General features: G+C 42.9%; 1 protein-coding gene across 49 annotated transcripts; it reads right to left on the reverse strand.

Annotated features, from left to right (window-relative positions):
* Positions 1–1,282: 1,282 nt before the first annotated feature.
* On the reverse strand, positions 1,283–20,527 carry LOC115447480 (myosin heavy chain, muscle). Of its 49 annotated transcripts, XM_037438692.1 has the most exons (25): positions 20,226–20,525; positions 19,546–19,689; positions 17,614–17,798; positions 17,120–17,315; positions 16,752–16,815; positions 16,585–16,683; positions 15,720–15,823; positions 14,321–14,458; positions 13,879–14,148; positions 12,862–13,032; positions 11,542–11,721; positions 11,306–11,462; positions 10,884–10,942; positions 9,850–9,937; positions 9,381–9,498; positions 8,085–8,202; positions 7,635–7,771; positions 7,431–7,557; positions 6,757–6,966; positions 5,394–6,280; positions 4,957–5,035; positions 4,241–4,486; positions 2,196–4,031; positions 1,896–1,937; positions 1,668–1,736 (listed from the first exon to the last, which is right to left on the reverse strand). In XM_037438692.1, the coding sequence occupies exons 1-24, from the start codon at positions 20,430–20,432 to the stop codon at positions 1,914–1,916; spliced, it is 5,844 nt and encodes a 1,947-aa protein (XP_037294589.1). In that variant the 5' UTR covers positions 20,433–20,525; the 3' UTR covers positions 1,668–1,736; positions 1,896–1,913. The 49 variants fall into 49 exon arrangements, with proteins under 49 accessions (XP_030030421.1, XP_030030422.1, XP_030030426.1 ...); XM_030174561.2 differs by lacking the exons at positions 1,896–1,937; positions 4,957–5,035; positions 10,884–10,942; positions 12,862–13,032; positions 15,720–15,823 and adding exons at positions 5,193–5,271; positions 10,517–10,569; positions 13,549–13,719; positions 15,098–15,201 and having other exon boundaries at positions 1,283–1,736; positions 20,226–20,527; XM_030174562.2 differs by lacking the exons at positions 1,896–1,937; positions 4,957–5,035; positions 8,085–8,202; ... (1 more) ...; positions 12,862–13,032; positions 15,720–15,823 and adding exons at positions 5,193–5,271; positions 8,910–9,027; positions 10,517–10,569; positions 13,549–13,719; positions 16,054–16,157 and having other exon boundaries at positions 1,283–1,736; positions 20,226–20,527.
* Positions 20,528–20,878: the final 351 nt, after the last annotated feature.

Genomic DNA, 20,878 nt, shown 5'->3' on the forward strand with positions numbered 1-20,878 from the left:
AATACACGAGACATATTATTATATATGGATATGCTCTACAACTGACACCATTAAATGCATTAGAACAAGCTACTAATAATGATAATAATTAGATGCACTAAATATTAGTGTCCGAGTTCTTCAAGAAACAGCAAACCTTCATAGCACCATATGTTAAATTCGACGAAATCTAAGATAATGTCAACCAGAGAGACTTAATTATGATCGTCATAATTATGCCGGCCTGATTGCTTCTCGCCATTCCAGCGTCAGAAGTTAAGAGTGGGCGGTATATTTATATCTGTCAGGTGTTTTAGTTGACTGTCGACAAACAGAAATAGATGGAATGATGTGTTAATTAATTAGGCCTTTAAAGCTGTCTACATTAATATATTTAGAAATAAAGTGACAAGGTATTTATGATTGAACATTCTGGAACGAATTTAAATGTCGCTTTATTACATTTGAGGGATATTATAGATATGTATAATGGTGTGTACTGGAATAAATACTGTTGAAATGTATATTTCGTTTGGAAAAACAGTATTTTTACCACGTGTACATTTTGGTAAGTATGTAGACGGAATGACAAATTGTAATTGTTCATAGCGAAAGCAAACACTGCTTTCCTAAAGCGGTTGAACATCGTATTATAAGAAACAAAGTACAATAATATTATAATTGGGCCTAATTTTGAAGATTGTGAAAGAATGTGTGTCAAATAGTGTCAGGTAATGTGACGGTTCCATTTTTTTGTAACCTCATTGGTTTGATGCCAGCTACGTGGGTTGTGTACCGTGGCGCTCTAGATTCAATATCCAGGTGAGGTGGATATTCGTGTGTATTTTAAACACCTGAGTTGGCTGGGATTAGCATTAATACACGACCTATTTTAGTAACCTGTATCTATTACTTGTTTTGTTTTATAAATATCAATTGAATTGTGTTAACTGTTGATTATATGTCGGTAATACGATGCTATAATTAATGTTCAGGTGAATATCAATAAATGACAGGAATCAGGTAAAGTTTCTTCGTCATAATGTGTTTGAATGTGTAAGTATTTGTATGATATGGCTTATGTAAATTCATTCCCTTGGGAAAGAAATAAGTTTTATAAAGCGTAGAATAGAATTCGCACCTCTGCCGAATCTTTCAGCGAGACAGGCGTGAGTTTATGTGTTTAGTATATGTGTATGAGTAAGTATGTGTAAACTTGGTATGTGATTTTCAGACATTTTAAGTGTATATTTAGAATGTGTAGGATTTGTAGAAGCGGGGGTAGATCAAATAAAATGCCTTGTTAATATTTTATGACAACGATATCGTTTATTTAGATGTCAATTGGGGCGCGGGCGGCGGTGCGGCGCGCGGTGCGGGGCTGGCGGGTGTGTCTCGGAGTACTCGGGCGCCGCCACGCCGCCCGCGCCCCCACGATACATACTCCACGGCAATAAATAATATAAATAAATATCAACAAATTACAAAATATCCTTTCGTAAAAAGATTAGATCACTAGATTGTATATTTTTTTTTGGCTTACAAAAAATGTGTGCATTTTGTTTTTAACAGTTTCCCGTTACACGCGGTAGTAACACGTATTCTATGTATAAAAATGTTACATTATTTCAACGAAAAATCTGTACAGTCCGTCAATGTTTCTTGTAGTGGAACGTTTAGAAATCTTCGGGCGCCAGGTCGAACCTAGGTGGGAAGGTGCCGAATCCGTCAGCCAGGGCGGGGCGCGAGCGCTGGGGCTGTAACAGAACAAGAGGTCATCATCTGCGCTCACAGGCCCACGGGGGGTCATGCGGGACACATGCCGGGGCATGCAAGATCCACGTCAGGGGACTAGGTCTAAATCCAGCACTGATCCTCAGTGCCGTGGGGGAGCGCAACAATAGTTGCCAACTTACATAATACTCCAGTGCTGTCTATGGACGCCCTTTAACGGACGCCTGTACCAAAGAGCATATGTTTAGTGAGATTATACTATCAATAATAAATAATTAAGCCCGTACACAGTGAGATTATCAAAGCCCCAAAATTTTCAAATAATAAAGCTTTCACAAAATCAATCAACAATGTAGGTACACTTAATTTTCCTGTTCATTTCATATAATATTTAAAGTTAAGCATTTTTTATTTATTAAAGGTCACCCAGTACAATTCCTAGCTACGGGCCTGTATAGTTTATATAAAAGTTATGAACTCACCGCCGGACTGACTCCTCTCGCTGCGGATCCCGCGCGTCCCTTGCCACGGAATTTGCTGATGGCCTGCTCGGCGAGGTCTGCCCTCTCTTCAGCCTCCTCCAACTCCTGCTGTGCCTTGCGGAACTTAGCCAAGTTGAGGGCGGCGATTTCTTCGGCCTCTTCGATCTGCCTCTTGTATGTCTTGATCTTCTGCTGCAGTTTGTCGACAAGGTCCTGCATGCGCTCGTGGTTCTTGCGGTCCTCCTCGGCCTGGAAGGTGAGCTCCTTGATGCGCCTCTCGGACTTGCGGAGGTTCTTCTGTGCGTCGGCGTGTCTCCTCTGTTCGCCGTCGAGCTCATTCTCGAGCTCCCTGACCCTCTGTTCCAGTTTCTGGATGGCCTTCTTGCCTCCCTTGAGGGCGTTGGCCTCGGCCTCGTCCAGCCTGACCTGCAGTTCCTTGATCTGCTGCTCGAGGGCCTTGCGGAGTTTCTCCTGAGTCTGGGCGTGTTCCTGCTCGGCGCGGAGTTCGTCAGCGAGACGAGCGGCGTCGACCATGGCCTTCTTAGCCTTCTCCTCGGAGTTCTTAGCCTCGTTGAGGAGCTCGTCGAGGTCGGAGTGCAGGGTCTGCAGCTCGGACTCGAGTTTCCTCTTGGCGGCAGAGAGGGAAGCGTTTTGTGCGGAGAGCTCGTTGAGCTGTTCGTGAGCGTCGCCGAGTTCCTGTTCGGCCTGGCGGCGGGCGCGGTCGGCCTGTTCCAGCAGAGTGCGGGACTCTTCCAGCTCGTTCTGGAGAGCGTTGGCGCGGCGTTCCGAGATGCCGAGCTGTTCGCGGGCGTCGTCGCGGGCGCGCTGTTCCTCCTCGAGGGCGGTCTGGAGGTCCTTGATCTGTTGCTGGTAACGCTTGATGTTCTTCTGGGCCTCGGCGTTAGCCTTGTTGGCGTGGTCGAGGGCGATCTCGAGCTCGTTGATGTCAGCCTCGAGCTTCTTCTTCATGCGCAGGGCCTCAGCCTTGCCCTTAGCCTCGGCTTCGAGGGAAGCCTGCATGGAGTCGAGGGCACGCTGGTGGTTCTTGCGTGTGTTCTCGAATTCCTCCTCCTTCTCCTGGATACGCCTGTCGATCTCCTGCCTGACCTGGGACAGCTCGAGTTGAGCGCGCAGGACCTTGTTCTCCTCCTGTTCGAGGGCGGCCTCGGCCTCCTCGAGGGCAGCCTGGAGCTCGTCCTTCTCGGCCTCGAGGCGCTTCCTGGCCTTCTCGATCTCGTGGATGTTGCGGCCACCTTCGCCGATCTGGTCGAGGAGGTCCTTGACTTCGTCGGCGAGGTTCTTGTTCTCGCGGCGGACAGCCTCGAGTTGTTCCTGGCCTTCCTCGTAGGCACCCTTGAGGCGGAACAGTTCGGTGGAGTAGTTGCGGCATTCCTTCTGGCTGGCGTCGAGCTCGGCGGCGAGGTCGTCGACCTTGAGCTTCCATTCGCCAATGATCTTGTCGAAGGCCTTCTGTTTCTTTTCGGCAGCGTTGGCAATAGCGGTGGCACGGTCGACCTCGAGCTGCAGGTCCTCGACCTCGGTGGCGAGGCGCTGCTTGGTCTTTTCGAGGGCAACAACCTTCTGGTTGAGGGACTCAATGGTCTCCTCGGCCTCGGCAAGGCGGGCCTGGAGCTTGCGCTTGGCCTCCTCGAGTTCCTCGGAGCGGGCGACGCCCTCGGACTCGTACTTGGAGCGCCACAGTTGGGCCTCGGCGTTGGCCTTGGACAGCTGGCGCTGAAGGTCAGCCTTGCCTTCGGCTTCCTCCTCGACCTGTTCGCGGATGTTGTCCAGGTCGTGCTCCAAGTTGCGGAACTTGCCAAGCAGGGTGGCGCGTTCCTGTGGACAAAGGAATTTAGATCATTATTAATTGTTTTATCTTATTTATTTTACAGCTGTACTTTATCGGCACTCAAAACTTGACTATAGGGATTAACAATTTAATTGAGATTGTGAATATAATAGAGGTTGTTGTTTAATTACCAAGTACCTGATATTATTATTTTCAAAATTAAATAAAGGTTAATTAATATTGAAACTATACATACCCTGGCTTCCTCGTCGGCGAGCCTCTTGGTGTCCTCCAGTTGGGTGGTGAGCGACACCTTGATCTTGGAAAGCTGCGACACCTGGGACTCGGCCTCCTCCAGTTGGCGGAGCAGGTCGGAGTTCTCGATGGACAGCTTCTTCTTAGCGGCATCCAGGTCGTTGAGAGTACGGTTGGCCTCGTCAGCCTTGCTCTGGACTTCGTTGAGCTGGTGCTGCAGCTGCTTGACGATCTTCTCTTGGGCAGCCTATGTTCAAATTTATTTATTAGCTAGTCTCATAATGGTTTAGTATGGTTAATGGTAGAAAGGGGTTGTTGGTTTTAAATAATACTATAATAAATAAACTATGTATTGGAAGTGTCATTTCAGAATGTTGATGAAAATATTATATTTTTTGTTAGTTTTCAAACGTTCCACCTACCTCATACAGTTATTTTATATTATCACCTAGTCATGCTATTTTATTTTTTTATTAATTCTAACGGTAATTAATTCAAATAACAATAATCTAATCTATAATTAGTGTCCACTCGTTGTTAAGCTGTAGCTGGTCAGCTTCATGCTATGAGTTTGTATAGTCCGATGGAATTGTTAAGGACATCGTTAATATTTGCAATGAGTTTAGTGTATGATGTATTTGTGTACATTTTTTTCTTGTCAATAAGCTGCGAAGCGCTTAATATCTTTCCATTTGCATTTCATCTTTCATTTTGTACCTTTTCGTTGGACAAATGGTCGAGACCGGCACGGAGGTCATTGACTTCGCTAAAGTATTGAGCACGCTCTTTCTCAGCCCTGATGGATAGAATATTACACAGATTTAGAATAATACTTGACCAATTACAGGAGCGTGTCGGTTGACACTAGTGTATGTCGAGTAAAGTGTTTAGGTAGTGGGTCCATGCAGGGAACACCCCAGGCGGTACACATGCCTCTACTGATGACATGTTACCTTCTCCCGCGCTACTTGATCGACCGCGGCGCGCGTGTTGTTTAGCTCGTTGTAGCAGGACGCACGGTCGTGCTCTGCCCTGGATTTCGCATCAAGTTTCAATAAAGGCGTTCTAAACTTTACACCCTCAATAAAAGATTTACGATCGTTAATCTATTTTGATAGCATTAATGGACGACTGTAAATACTGAAAATACTCACTTAGCCTTGAGCTTGTTGAGCTGGTCGAGCTGCTCACCCATCTCGGCGACGGCATCGTTGTGCTTCTTGCGGAGGTTGGCGAGGGTGGACTCGTGCTGGATGTTGGCCTCCTCGAGGTCACGGCGCAGCTTGCTGAGCTCGGCCTCACGCTTCTTGTTCAGCTCAATCTGAGCGGAGGTGGCACCACCGGCCTCCTCAAGACGCTCACCCAGCTCTTCGAGTTCACGGGCGAGGTCGGCGCGCTGCTTCTCAGCCTTAGCGCGGGCCTGGCGCTCGGACTCGACTTCCTCCTCGAGCTCCTCGATGCGTCCTTGGAGCTCCTTGATCTGTTTCTGGAGCTTGCTGACAAGGGACTGCTCGTCCTCGAGCTTGGCGGTAAGGGAGGAGATCTCCTTGTCCTTGCGCTGGATGGTCTGCTCGAGCTCCTTCTTGTTGCGCTCGAGGTCGGCGACGGCTTCCTGGGTAAGCTTGAGGTCGCCCTCAACCTTCCTCCTCTGCTTCTCAACGTCGGCGCGCAGCTTCTTCTCGCGCTCAAGGGAGTCCTCAAGCTCGTCGAGGGTCTGTTCGAGCTTCTGCTTGACCTTGTTGAGGTGGTTGACCTTGTCTTCGGCGGCCTGGAGCTCCTCAGAGGTCTTCTGGTTAGATTCGCCCTGGAGTTTCTTCTCCTTGTTCAACTTGTTGATGAGCTCGTCCTGGTGGGCGATCTCGTCGTTCAAGTTGCGGATCTGGTGGTCCTTGGTGGCCTTGTCCTGTTCGGCCTTCTGCACGGACAGTTCCAAGTCCTCGACATCCTTCTTGAGGCCAGAGACTTCCTGCTCGAGCTTCTTCTTGGCTTGGAAGAGCTGGTTGCGGGCATCCTCCTCCTGAGTGAGGCGGTCTTGGGTGTCCTACGATAAAAGTTAAGTTATGTTATTGCATTACATTAACTGGGTGTTTATTTAAAATAATCGTTTATCGATTGCATCTGGTTTTCGTATGCCGACGTATAAAAGCGCAATTAATTGTTTGCAATAAAACTTTGTAGACGTAAAGAATATTTTTAAACCTCAACGAGCTATTTCCCATCTAAACAAACCCGATGTTTATTTAAAGAATCACGTAAGGCAACTTCGCGATGGAGTGCGCAACTGTGTGTGCATAAACATATTTGGTGAGCGGCGTGTGATGTTCTTCCAAGAAATGAGATTATATCAAAACTAATTAAACTAATTAGGAGTAAACATGAAATCGCAACCTAAATCTCGACTATTTCAGTTCGCATTACACATCCCGGAAAACTAAACACTTGATACTTTACGACTACTAAAATTATAAGTGGCGATGAAAGGTTTAATATGTTAAACTGATATTGTAAGTTACTCACCCTAAGCTGGTTCTCGAGGTCAGCCTTCTGCGCCTGGAGCTTGTTGGCGCGCTCCTGGGTCTCGGACAGAGAGCCCTTCTCTCCCTCAAGGTTGGCGAGCAGGGCGGTCTTCTCCTCCAGAAGCTTGGCGTTGAGGGCCTCGACTTCCTTGCGGAGTTTCTCTTCCCTCTCGAAAGCCTCCTGGGCCTTCTGTGCCTTCTCCTCAAGTTTCTGTAATATTTCAGCACTTTTATCCACACCGTTCCCGTTCCACTCGGATTTATGAACCACGTCGGCCATTGTTGATTTTTAATTAGTTAAAACATCAAATATAAAAAATAGGAATGCAATAGTGTTCGGTTCGTTCGAGATATTCGGAAGGGTTGGTGCGCGCGCCGCCGACCGCTCCGGTACTGACCGCCGCTGGAGTTTTCCAGCGGGCGGCGGAGCGCCGGGCCGCCCCCGCACGGAACAGCGCATGGAAAAAACGCGCGGGCGGCGGCCGCCCGGAGCGGGGAGCGGGGAGGGGAGGGGGCAGCGGAGTCCAGAAATGGGCGCAGGTGGTGCGGTGTCGCGTAACCGACAGGTGGGCGCGGTCGGTTCTATTTGCGTTGATGTGAATCACCGGTGCCAAACTTGTTCATATTGGGTCAGAGTGCTCAATCATTTTAATGACGTCGATGATTGATACTCACCGCCATCTCATCCTCGATGCGGGTGACGTTGAGGAGGGGCTTGACCTTCTGCCACAGCTTCCACCAGGGCCAGGTGCGGAGTTGCAGGTACTTGCGCAAGTTGCGCTGGACAACTTGGAGAGCCAACCTAAGGACAAAAAAATTTTGTAGCCTCGGTGGCCAAATATGGAGTGGCTAAGTTGCAAGTCACTGGATTGTAATTACCTCTGTTCCTGCAGCTTCTTGTACTCCTTACGGGACAGGTAACCACGGATGTAGGCCTGGAGCCACGAGACGATCTTGGCGAGCCTGTCGTCACGCAACTCTTCCATCTGACCCAGGACACCAGCGCGGAAGAACACCTGTTTCCATACATTATGTGTCACACACGTGTCGGAATGTAGGGCGAGCCAAATTTATAACTCATCAAAATTCCAAAACTCCAGTATTAATAACTGGTGCAAAAATAGATTCAGAGGAAGAGATTTTTGTAATCGAAGAAAGAATACACGCTAAGATTGAACATCGAGTAGTATTAGTAACAGATTCTTAAAATAAAGTATTAAATAACACACAAGAAAGATAAATATATTATGCAGGTTACATTTTTACAGTTTCATGCATAAGGATAGACAGATTGAGTGCGGTGTAGTGTGTTCATGCGTGTGGCGATACCTTGGTCTTTCCGAGCCTGAAAGACTCCGAATCCAGACCGGTATGTTCGAGAATTTTCTCTGTGGCTTTCTCCGGTGTAATTGGTTCTTTGACGAGGTTCGGGCACAGAATTTTGTATCTGCGTTTGGGGAGCACACATAATAATAATAAACACTGTATTTATGTACATGTTCGTGTCAGGATAAGGATATAGAGTCTAAGTAACTAGGACTCCATGAGGTAAGCGGGTACAGTTTAGCCAAACTACGACACCTGTCTCATAAGGTGCTAGTAATTCGACAAGCGTAAGCCCGGCGACCCCGTCTACGGGTCGCTCTGGGACCTTCAGCTGCTAACTACAATACTAGTTCCGAGACATGCCTTGGTGTGACCGAGACGGTATGACTCGACATCCAAACCGGTAGCCTCCAGGATCACTTGGGCGATTTTCTTAGGATCGGACTCTTTTTCGACGGCTTGAGGTGCCAGGATCTTGTAGCTACATTATCAAAATACATGGGCACACAATGAGGGATCATGTCTATATAAAATGCCTTAAAACATACTCTATATAATACGTGTTGGGTATCACAAGGTAACATGAGGATAACTGGGGTATCAAACATCTACGCATCTGCCGTGAGCATGTGTCTGGTAACTACTTCAAAACATGGATACAAATGGGCTTGATTACCACATGGTACATCGTATAAGATGATGTCACAAAGTGCAGCTAAATTATTAACAAATCTAGTGGACGTAAACTAATTCAAACTACAATGTATCTCTTGTTCAGGTTTCGTCCACAATTTTAACATGCGTTTCCATTCCATTATCAAGGCTTGCCTTTGTGTGGCCAATACGATAGCTTTCGGGGTCGAGTCCCACTTCCTCCAGACATTTTCTACAGGCTTCTTTAGGATCTTTTTCCTTCGACATCGCGACTGGCGCAAGAATCATATAACTGTTCATCAAATATAAGCTTTATAAAGATTCACTTATAAATAAACTAGTCTACAATGTGTCACTGTACATTAACACCTGGACTCAAAATAAATTGAAGTGTGAAGAGTCATCGAAACATTTTTAGAAAATATTACTCAGGGTTGGCATGACGCAAACGACACGGCAACCGTACGAGAATAACTCGATCGTTCCAGAGAAGAATTTTGTTTAGACTCCAACACAAAATATGATGTATCAAAATAAATTTAATCCAATGACATCAAAAATGTTATACGATGGCTCGAATATTTGCCGCGTGAGTGGTTTCGGCTATTGGAATGATTTCAAGAGTTATTTTAGTGTTGATCTTACCGGAGCTTGAAGTCTGGGTAGACCATCCTGTTGGGGAAACCTTTACGGCAAATACGGATGCCCTCAAGCACACCGTTACAGGTCAGCTGGTGCATCACAAGGTGGGAGTCGATGAGACCTGGAGGGCGAGGGAACGGTACAGGACATCGCCGAGTACAACTTACGGGCTAGTTACATTTCAACGGTCTCTAGAACTACGTGTTAGTGGTTTTTGGATATAATTTATATGGTTTAGCGTTGATTTTCATTCTTACGGTCCATTTATTAGCTATCAATTATTATGAAAGGCAAAAAAAAAATACTATAATTAAATTGGTATGATTAATTTCTTTACTTTTTCCTATTTATGTTTCTTTGCTATACATGTTTTAAAGTAATAAAAATGAAACATTGAATTTATCTAAAAGGGTAATTCTTATATTGGTGAAAAAAATCCTTTGTTATATAGGTGTTCAGAAATGTAACTCACCAGGCTGCTTCAATTCGTTGGGGATGATACAACGCACGAAGTGAGGTTGTGTCGACCTCAGCGTTGTCATCAGGTTGTTAAGTTGTTCCTGTGGAGAGTTCACGAGTCAGCGGGGAACGGTAAGCCATCGGTTTTGCAAACCACAAAACATTTAACATTTAAGTCGTCAAATTTCACAATAAGCGACATAGAGCCTACAGCTAAGAGTTGCAAAAAGACTATTTCAATGTATTTGAAACAATCTTTGGTGAACATTTAAAAGCGACACACATGGACGTGACAAACAAAGAAGTACATATAATGAGATGGTCACAACACACAATGTTAGGACATACAACACGGACACATTAGTATGATCAGCGGCAAACGTAGCATCGTACGTTTTTTAAGTAAACTATTTTGCTGCTGAATTTTCGTTTTGAATTTGTATTTTTCTTTCAAACGACCAAAATAGTGCATCTAATATGAATGATGGTGCATTTGACGTAGTATGTACCATAATGAATGATATGCTGGTAAAGTACCCTTTCAATGAAGGTTTTTGATGATTCCCTACAAGTAAAACAACACAACGCGATGTAGAGCTACACCCAAGTAGGTATCTACATCTTTTATGATAACAGCAACAAAAAATATAATCTAGATAAAATTTGAAACATATGTATACCCTGTAGGCGGAGGAGACAGTAGCGAAACCACCACCCTTCTTACCGCGACCGCCTATGGACGTATATTAAACAAGCAATGAATTAGTGCAGGACAATCACAATCACAATAATAGACATTTGGACAGTGGGACACCCGACGACAAACACCTGGGACACAGTGGCGGCGACATGAGCTGTGCTGTAAACTATACATTGACTAACGTGGTATTAATGATAAGCGTGCTGGGCCGGCGCTATCGTACGAGAGCCTAGATGCATAACATATGCTCCGAACAATAGACGCCAGCCCTAAACATATAGACGGACGATAACAGTTAAGCCACGAGGAGCCACAGAAGCAAATCTCGTATGTCGTATTTTTTTTACCCTGTAGAGTGAAGATACGGTCTGGAAGGCGGAACCCTTAGCGCGCTTGCCACCAGCGCCTATTTCAGTTAAAATAAAATGTCAGAATGGAATAAAAGGGTGTTTCGGTATCTATGATGATATGCATCAGTAAATAGGAAAAAATGAAATTAGCAGTATACGTAATGGACCAAGAGAGCCGAAGTATCATCGCAATCTTGGTATTGGTATCAGATGAAATAGTCTTGAGGTGTTCATAGATAGCCATATGTCGTTGTTGATGGATGCAAGTTCACAGGAGTAGTTTACAGCTCATGATACCTGGTCATCTTCCACGTTGCTTGTATAATAAAGGGCTATTTGATCAAAGTATGGATTATCAAAGTAATATTACATTTCAATTTCATTGTTTATCCCTAATCACGTATTAAAATGATACATACCCTTGCCACCGCCGCCACCAGCGTCACCAGACTGACCAGGATGGTCAGCGAAGATCTCAACCAACAACTTGTTGGCGCCCTTCTTGAACTGGTCAACGACAGTGTCGTTGAGGGGGTCCTTGTTCTTCTCAAGCCATCCGGTGATGTTGTAGCCGACCTATTCCAAGAAGATTTTTATTAGTATGCAACCTGGTAAGAAGTCCTAGAGAGTTAACTCGTAGGTAGTCGATACTTACGTTACCGGCGTAGTGACCAATGGCGAAGTGAGCGGCCTGGCAACCAGGCTTGGGGGGCTTGGGCTTCAGGTAAGGAGCAGATTTGCCCAAGTGGTTGTTGTTCAACTTCTCAATGAAGGTCTGGTCAGTGGCTTTCGGGAACATAGACTCTTCCTCAAGGATGGAGAGGATACCCATAGGCTGAAAACGGACCGGTGAAGTTAGACCGCGAACATTGTGTAGCGGCGCGTCTCTGGGCTTTGTACTAATATGGAGGAACATGATAACTGCAATAATAATGTTTATTAACAAAATAAGAAACTGTGTAATCAATTTACTTACTGAAAAGAAAATTTATAAAAGTGTGTTTTTGATTTAAGGATTTTTACAATAAGAGTTGTTAAGTTTTGCGTTATCATACAAGCGTCATGCAATAGTGAAAAGTGTAACAGCGTTGTGTTGGTAAAATAAGCCAATTATAGTCATGTAGATTTAATTATTCAATACATAGACGAAAAGCGGTTAAAATAATACCAATATAGTAAAGTATACTGAAATTAGATATGTTATTTACTTCATAATTTAGATTTTAGCAATAAGATTATGGAATTTGTGCGCGACCTTACAGCGGTGTCGATATATTTACGGGAAGAGATGACTATGAATTTATGACCATTACTTGTCGAATGCAGTGAATTCGCTTGCTTTATAGCATGTGCGGTTCAAGCGACGTTTTGGATAGAACATTACCGCGGGGCAAGGGACAGACAGCCAGTTTTGCGTTGCAGGCGATGACTTAATAGCCTGAAGCTCTTCTAGCCGCGCCTACCTTCAAGCTTTAAACATTTTCTAATACCTTTTCTATTAAATTTATTGTCGCTTGGAGATCCATACCAAAATCTATAAAAGTCCATTGTATCCCTTCCCTTTCGTATTCTTCTTGTTCTAGGACGAACATGAAATGGTTAAAATATTGTTGTAATTTCTCGTTCGTAAAGTTAATACATAGCTGATTAAATCCGTTCATCTGGTCGCGACGAGACATGAAAAGATAATTGTTATATTTTTGATTAATAACTTTGAATTGGCTTTGTAAGTGTTCGCGTTGATTTGGTCTGCCTAGTGGGACGAAGTTCTGATAGAAAAAACACACAGAAAACACACATAAAAACACAAAGGGCAAACAGCATTGACTGAGTCGCTCGAATAGGGTCTTTGGTTCTGAAGCCGATTGGAAATTTTGATATCATAAAAGATAGAAAATTTGTAAATTTAGTCGACAATATTCGAGGGCCCGTGTGGCGTGCGGCAAGCGTTCCGTGTTGCGTTTACGCCATCTACCTTTTCAATAAGGTCAATGCAATGTTGGAGATCCATGCCAAAGTCAATGAAAGTCCATTCGATGCCTTCGCGCTGGTACTCTTCTTGCTCCAGTACGAACATGTGATGGTTAAAGAACTGCTGCAGTTTCTCGTTTGTGAAGTTAATGCAGAGTTGCTCAAAACCGTTGAACTGCAGGGATATTAATGGGGTTGTTTAGTTAGGTTCGAAGGCGTTACTGCGGATTTCGTTCCGCCGTTTTGGAAAACCTAGAGAAGAGACCAAGTCCGTCCCATAGACTTGGATGTCCGACCAAATGTTATCCCGCCACGAGAGCTCCCTGCCTCCGACGGGTGTATCGACCATGCCTAACCCGAAAATTACCTTCTCGATAAGATCGATACAAGCGAGCAAGTCCATTCCGAAATCGATAAAGGTCCAGTTGATGCCTTCCTTCTTGTACTCTTCTTGCTCAAGTACGAACATGTGGTGGTTAAAGAATTGTTGGAGCTTCTCGTTGGTGAAGTTAATGCAGAGTTGCTCGAAACCGTTGAACTTTTATAAGAATAGGAAAACAACGTGAATGGATATGTCTATACAGTTAATGATGTACGCTAATCTATAATCACCATTAGTTGGGGGCACAATAGTTTAAACACATTTAGAACTGGGAACTTTTCAACCGAGCTTAACGCACACTCGGTGTACCTTTTCGATAAGATCTATGCAGGCGACTAAGTCCATTCCAAAGTCAATAAATTCCCAGTGAATGCCTTCCTTGGTGTATTCCTCTTGTTCCAACACAAACATGTGATGGTTGAAGAATTGTTGTAGTTTCTCATTGGTGAAGTTAATGCAAAGTTGTTCAAACCCATTGTACTAAGAAAGTAAATTCGCATTAATATCATACGAAATACTGATTGACTACTCTAAAATACTTTAGTTCTATTGAATACTTTTGCATTATTCACTATTTTAAAGTGAACTGATAATCTCAGTAACATTTTATTACCCTCACTCCTAAGTCCCGATACTCACGTCGAAGATCTCGAAACCGGCAATATCCAGTACACCGATGAAGTGCTGCCTCTTCTGCTTGGTGTCTAGGGTCTCGTTACACTTCTTGACGAGCCACTTGAAGAGACGATCGAAGATACCCTTGCAGAGGGCACCGACGGAGTTGGTGACCTGGTCCTTGTTACGACCCTGGGTGACGAACTCGTTTCCGACCTTGATGCGGGGCTTCAACAAGTTCTTGTACAGGTCAGCGCAGTCAACACCGAGGAGCTTGGCAACCTTGTCACCCTCCTGTAAAAGAGCAGGCAATATTTTATTAGTATTTCTTTTTACATTTTTTTCTCCGTATCATAATTTTTGAATAACTTTTTATTCTAATCAAAGATTCTAAACTAATGTTTGAAGTCGAAAAAATTTATTTAACTTTTATTGTTTTGGATTTACTAGATACAAGGATGCGAACCTCAGTGCCGTCGGCCTCAGCCTGTTCCTCACGACCCCTCTGCTTGAACTTCATGCAACCCATGTGCATGACGGCGGCGGTGATCTTGTATACGTTGTCCTTCTCCTCTTGGGTGAAGCCGAGGATGTCGAAGGCTTGCTATAATGTTATAAATACGTATTACCATGGGTTATTGATGCTGAGATGGTAAGTTTTCAAGAAGAAAATTGAGGTTAAAAGAAGGGTTAAATAACTTGTACAATAGTGAGATTTTACTGTACCAAAATATACTGAGAGTAAAGGTAGTTTACGTTAATTAATATCGGGATTTACCAAATATTTTTTGTTAAATAATTTTTTGGGACAATAAGTTAGTGTTCAAATATAATGAAATTTTACTTTAAAATTTTGCAAGAAAAATTATGCGTTAATTTTCAATTCTTTTATGTGGAAAAAGCTTAAAATATGAAAACCAGAAAAACGATGATATAGCAAGTGTTAGTATGATGAAAAAGAAAGCGTTAGATATTTTAAAGCAGGAGACAGTTATTGTATCCACTCAGTGCACAGGGAAGTTCCCAATATGTCGAGAAACGAATTTGTTCTTCGTGTTGTCTAAGTGCTGCCCTTACGTATCCGATCATTGGATATTTATAAAGCTTTTTTGATATCTGATTGCCTGCAAAGTTCAAATTGCTGCAAACAGATTTACAATCTTTTTTTTCTACAGAATAACCATTATCGTCCATGTCATAATAGTTGATTCTTTCCACCCATATTTCCAATTTTACCACTTACGTCAGTCAACAGACATTCTTCACCGTCATCGACGTTGGGGATGGTAATCTTACCCTGGGATACGACGTAGTAATCGTAAATGTCGTTGGACAACAAACACATATCTGCCAATTAAACCACATAGTTAATACCATACTCTTCTCCTGGTAACCCTCTGAAATGATCGCCCTATGTGTGTGTTGTGTGTGCACATATTAGTTTATATGCGGTTGTGCTGGTGCTGGAACGGGATTGTCGTAGCTCCGTGATCAAAAAACCTGTGCGGAAAGCCCTTGGAACTGTTGCAGGGAGCGGGCATATCATGTGTATGTCAGAATTTTGCATTAAAAGGCCCGATTGCGTGGACACGTGGAGACGCACGCTCCATGCGCAGACTCGGCACTTACTACAGTCAGTTCGAACTGTTCCGCGTCGTTGACTCCTGGTATACGCGTCTTCCCTTGACTTACGAGGGGATAGTCCGAGATGCGGTTGCTTAGCATCGTTACCTCTGCAAACAGCAAAATATCTGACATACGCATGCACTGGCCGAGTCGCCGCGGCCACAAGCGAAGCAAGCATTATAGCGAAAGACAGTGAAGAAGAGACATGAGATGAGCCAGCCTTCTGCATCTGGACTCACGTCGGTAAGTTTCATTTCCTCGCCGTCATCGACGCCAGGAATGACGGTCTTGCCTTGAGACACGATGTTGTAGTCGTTGACGTCATTGGACAAGAGGCATTGGGCTACAAACACCAACCATTGTCATATGCTATAATTGGTGTCTTACAACTAATACTAAAGGTACAAACAGGGCCAACACCTTTGTAGGGCGGTACAAAACTAAGACTATATCTAGGGGTATCTCTAGCCGGTATTTTGGCGAGATGGTTGGGATGTGCGCCGTTAGGTGCTGAACGGCTCCCGTGGGCACAAACAGTAAACCAGCCTTCTGCTCGCTAAAGGCTGAACTTACGTCAGTCAGTACACACTCCTCGCCATCGTCTACATTGGGGATGGTGGTCTTTCCTTGCGATACGATGTTATAGTCATATATGTCGTTTGACAGGAAACACATCTCTAGATAGTAAAAGTTCAAATTAGATCATCATTGTACCGTCGTGAGTGTTCTCAACTTTTTTTCGTGTGTTGTGTGGTGTGGCGTGTGGCGTTGTCAAGTTATGTTTAGTATTTTAGGTCAAGTTAAAAATCATATTTATATTAAAGTCAATGAACTAAAAATGTACCATCAAACATGAATTGACAACCTATCTTAAACATACTTAACAATTAAGAAAAAAGTTATTATATCAACATAATATTTAACAAAATAACAGAATATTTAACTATCATTCAAAGTTTTTAAACAACTGTCCTTCTGGAATTCAAAAAATAGCAGTCATTATTATACCTTTAGATTCTTTTACCATCTTTAAATTATTATGAAATCATGTTTATAATTATGTTGTATTTATTTGTTGGTTTGTTGTAAAGTGTTGGTACACACCCTTAAGTCCAGCGACGGAACCAGACATCATCTGGTAGAAGATGTGGTAAGAACGCTCGAGGGCCTGCTGGGAGATGACACGAGCCTTCTCAAGCAGATCTGCAAGGAATCATGAGGTCAGCATCATGTCAAACTCTTTAAGAGTTGGTGGTCGGAGACATACTTACAGGTTTCAATGTCGGCACCAGCCAGTTTTCCGGAGGGACCGAAGTGGATACGGATGAATTTACCCTGGGGAAGGATAAAATACAGGTAGAGTCATCGTGGTAGAAAAAAAATTAAAGTCTGCGAATCGTGATTTACAATTTACAGGGAGTTAGGAAAAAAAAGTAAATTTATTTTGAAAAGTAAATTTAAATATAGATGCTTGTTGAACTAAACTATGATTTTAAATTTGAAAATTAATGAGAACTAAGATGATCAATCTCTATTCTTTGTTAATATTAAGTCTTTTATAGTTTGTAAAGAAATATTTAGTTCCATATAACTTCAAAGCTAAATGATAAGTATAGTAATATGAAAATTGGATACTTACGAAACGCGAGGAGTTGTCGTTACGCACAGTCTTGGCGTTACCGAAGGCTTCAAGCACAGGGTTAGTTTGGACGACCTGGTCTTCCAGGGAGCCCTTCTTCTCCTGGCTGGGGTCCTTCTTCTGAGAAGCACCGACGGTGGCGAAGTAAGCAATTACCTTCTTCGTGTTCTCAGTCTTTCCGGCACCAGACTCACCGCTGTTGGTTTAAAAGTAAGTTTCGTTAACATCTTACGGATTTTGCGGTCTCTGTTTTTGACGCTAAATACATAGATTTTTTCGCCGATTAATCTGATGTTACTGGTCACTATTACTTCTTACGAGGACTTTTACATACAGGTTTTTAGTTATCGTACTAACTTTTTACTACACACTTTAACCACTTTTTTTATAAACTTCATAGTAAAGTTTTTTGTTTTTGACGTTACTGTCGACAAATTAGAATTTTTATTTTAAGTATATCTAATAACTTTTTGAGTTTAGAAGTCAATACTTACGTAATCAACATAGATTGATTCTCGTGGTTGGTCAACATGTTGACGTAAGCACCGTCGGAAATGGCGAAGATGTGAGGAGGCACTTCCGAACGACGCTTGCCTCGGTACAGTTTGGCGCATCGTGTCGTGTACACGGGGAACCTCTTGTAAGGGTTGATGGCCACACAGAAGAGACCCGAGTACGTCTGTTGAATAACTCACGGTTAAATAATGAAGAGATTTTGCTTGATGGGGTAGATGATTGTAATGAAATGATGGGACGGATCATAGGGACACTGGGTTTCGAAAACAGGGTCCGTGTGTGAGTAGTTTAAGTGACCGTGGGAAACATTGTCGTAGGTTGCAAAAATTGGGTTCCTGATAAAAACAAAAAATGTGACAAAAAACTATAATAGTTTGAAAAATTGGGTCCGTGAATTTTAAGGGTAGTTGGATTTTGAGATTGGAAAAATAGGGGTCACAAATATAATACGCAGGTGGTAACTATTGCGGGGAGACTATAAAGTATTTTGCAAGGATTATCCCTGATATTAAGAACCCCATATTTAATATTGTATCAAAAAGGGTCCGCCTTTTACGTAGAGTATCCTTAGAGGGACTATATAACTGTTTTATATATCGTGTATCAAAAATTGGGTCCGTAAAAAATGTCTAATTCTAACCTATAAGGTATGAAAAATCGGGCCCGTGAAAAAAAATTGAATGACTCGTAGGGCCTTTCTTTATAGCTACAAGCCAACAAAAAAAGACGATAATTAAACCACTTCAGGTTATTAAAATCGGTTTCGTGAGCTTATGTAGGGTTTGTCACTAAAATTATGAGGGTCCAAAAATATTTATAGAAGTTGTATATCGAATACAAAGACGGGTATGAAAAATTGGGTCCGTGAGAAAAATATGGGTAGGTTACTAAAATATAAGGTAGGATTTTACATGTAGGGAAACAATGGAACAACTTTGAAAAACAGGGTCCCAGAAAAAAAGTGTGTATGGTATGAATGATATTAAAACAATAACACTTAAACTAAAGCACACAAGCAGAGACAGTACTGTACAAGTACTTTGAATCTCTGCATAACAAACAGAACTTTGTATATTTTGTTTTTTCAATAATTTCGATGCAATTTATATCAATTAAAGCCAATTTATACAAAACTCTGATGTTAAATCACAAACAAATGTCCTGTTAAAACAATAGACGGACTTTCGAGTCCAACACAGAAGAAGAGCAGGGGTAAAGTAGCGATACCCTTATTGCTCTAGAAGATAGAAGATACTTTCAACGTAACCGAGAAAGTATTGTTCTTAAACTAAAACACAACATAAAACTATCTCTAAACACGAAGACTGAACGCTAAAACGATAGAAGAAACATCCTGGTTGTTGCAGGGTCCTTTGCACCGACTTGTCCTGGTAGAAGGGTTCAAGTACGGTCTCTAAGAAGGAAATTGGTTTAAAAAGTGGAAGAGGGCACTGGATGGGTAGACACATTTACTTCGAATGTTGTTGATTCTTATTAAATGATTTATTTCTATGCATGTAATTCATCGGCACTCGTGTATATATCAATAAAGAGATCATCAATATTTCATTTGCCAATATTTAATTGACCGAAAGATTTGATTGATCATTGAATGCGGGCCCAATTAGTTTCAACGAGAGAGAAACTTCTTGATTGTATACCAAAATATACCAATTATAATAAAATGTCCCGAAATAGACACATCTGGCGTGCAGATCGGTCTAATTTTAGATCACAAATTGATAAATCATTCCAAGATTAATTGCGCCGTTAATAGATAAGTCTTGTACTTTAAAACTTGGTTTAGTTCCAAGCGTATCGAGAAATGTGTCTACACGATGAAAGATTGGAGAGGTGAGGAACATGCACACTCCAAGGCCCCAACTCTTGACTCGCGGGTCCCCACTTACGTAAATAAGTTTATGGTAATATCTCTGCTTCAAGTTATACAACACTGAAGCGTCGTTGAGGTATGTCAAGTTGGACATGTCCTCGCATTTTTCGTACTTAGGTGGGTTGACTTGGGCCACCTGATCCTTCTTGAAGTCTTTTGTCTGCGGGAAACATCGTTAAGTTAGTGCTATAGTAATGAACAGGCGCTTGGCGCGCCAACTTACATAGATCAGTTTCGCGTAATATCGTTGTCGTAGATTGTGAAGGACGGCAGCCTCGTTAAGGTACGTCAGATCTGCCATGTCTTCGACTTTCTCGAATTTCGGCGGGTTTACTTGTGAGAGGAGTTCCTTTTTAAGTGTCTTTTCCTGCTCATTTAATAGAAATGTTAAGTATATGCTTACATAAAGTCACATGTTAGTATCATCCTTGAAGAGTTACTCTTCATAAACTCCCTTTCCATCAGGGGTTACTGTCATTATTTATTGTATCAGCTGTCCAGGTATTTACATTCTGACAACTTAAAATATTTACTTTTTTTATGATCTTATTGCTTCTCTGACACTAAATTGAAAAGCTATTTATTTGTTAACTAATTGCGGATATATCCCTACCTTATCCATTTACTTGATAAGGATCTAAGTTATTCCCTAAGTTGTTTCAATTATCTGAATGATAACAGAAATCAATAAGTTACCTCGCCTCCGGGAAGGTTGACGGTCACCAGGTCTCCCTTGGTGGCCTTGATCTCGCCCTGCACGAAGCCCTCCTTTTCGTCAGGCACCCAGCATGCCTTCTTGCCATCGTAGGGTTTGCTCTGGTCGATACGCTTCTGTTCCAAAGAAACGAACAGGTATGGGGTCGGATCGGGGTCCTCACCCTCTTGGACCACTGGCTTCGGCATTTTCGGAGGGCTAACGAGACTTTTGGGCTAGTCGAGACACGAGAACACAGCCCTGGAGCCTTCCTGCGAACACAACACGCGCGTTAGGATCGACTGGCCGGCCGACGTCGCGACGGCGGTACATAAGTTCGGTGCGCGTGCGCCTATTTGTGGCTGTAACCCGAGTAGTGCCCGTCTGGGAACGTTGCCAGCTCCGCCGGTTTGCGTAATACCGACTTTTATGCTCGTGTTTTTATTAGCTTATCCCGAACGGCCCTTCGCGGATGTTACGTCACGCGGGAATGTGAGCCTGGAAGTACGCCAACCGATTTATCCGTCACTGGATTGTTTATAGTCTTTTATGGTGTTGGTCGATGGGTCAATATGATTTCGATTGTTGTTACTTTTATTTATTGTTTTCGCTTAATTACTTTCTATTCAACTTATAATTTCTATTTTATAATATT

The sequence above is a fragment of the Manduca sexta genome, chromosome 14 (genome assembly GCF_014839805.1).
Source record: "Manduca sexta isolate Smith_Timp_Sample1 chromosome 14, JHU_Msex_v1.0, whole genome shotgun sequence".
NCBI lineage: Eukaryota > Metazoa > Arthropoda > Insecta > Lepidoptera > Sphingidae > Manduca > Manduca sexta.

Coding starts and splice junctions, on each gene's coding strand:
- LOC115447480 (XM_030174566.2), bottom strand. CDS start 20,432: ATGCCGAAGCCAGTGGTCCAAGAGGGTGAGGACCCCGATCCGACCCCA. Junction 16,816..17,119: donor ACGACAACTCCTCGCGTTTC/GTAAGTATCCAA, acceptor ATCCTTCCCCAG/GGTAAATTCATCCGTATCCA. Junction 4,487..5,192: donor ATCAAGTAGCGCGGGAGAAG/GTAACATGTCAT, acceptor ATTTGAACATAG/GCTGCCCAAGAGAAGATCGT.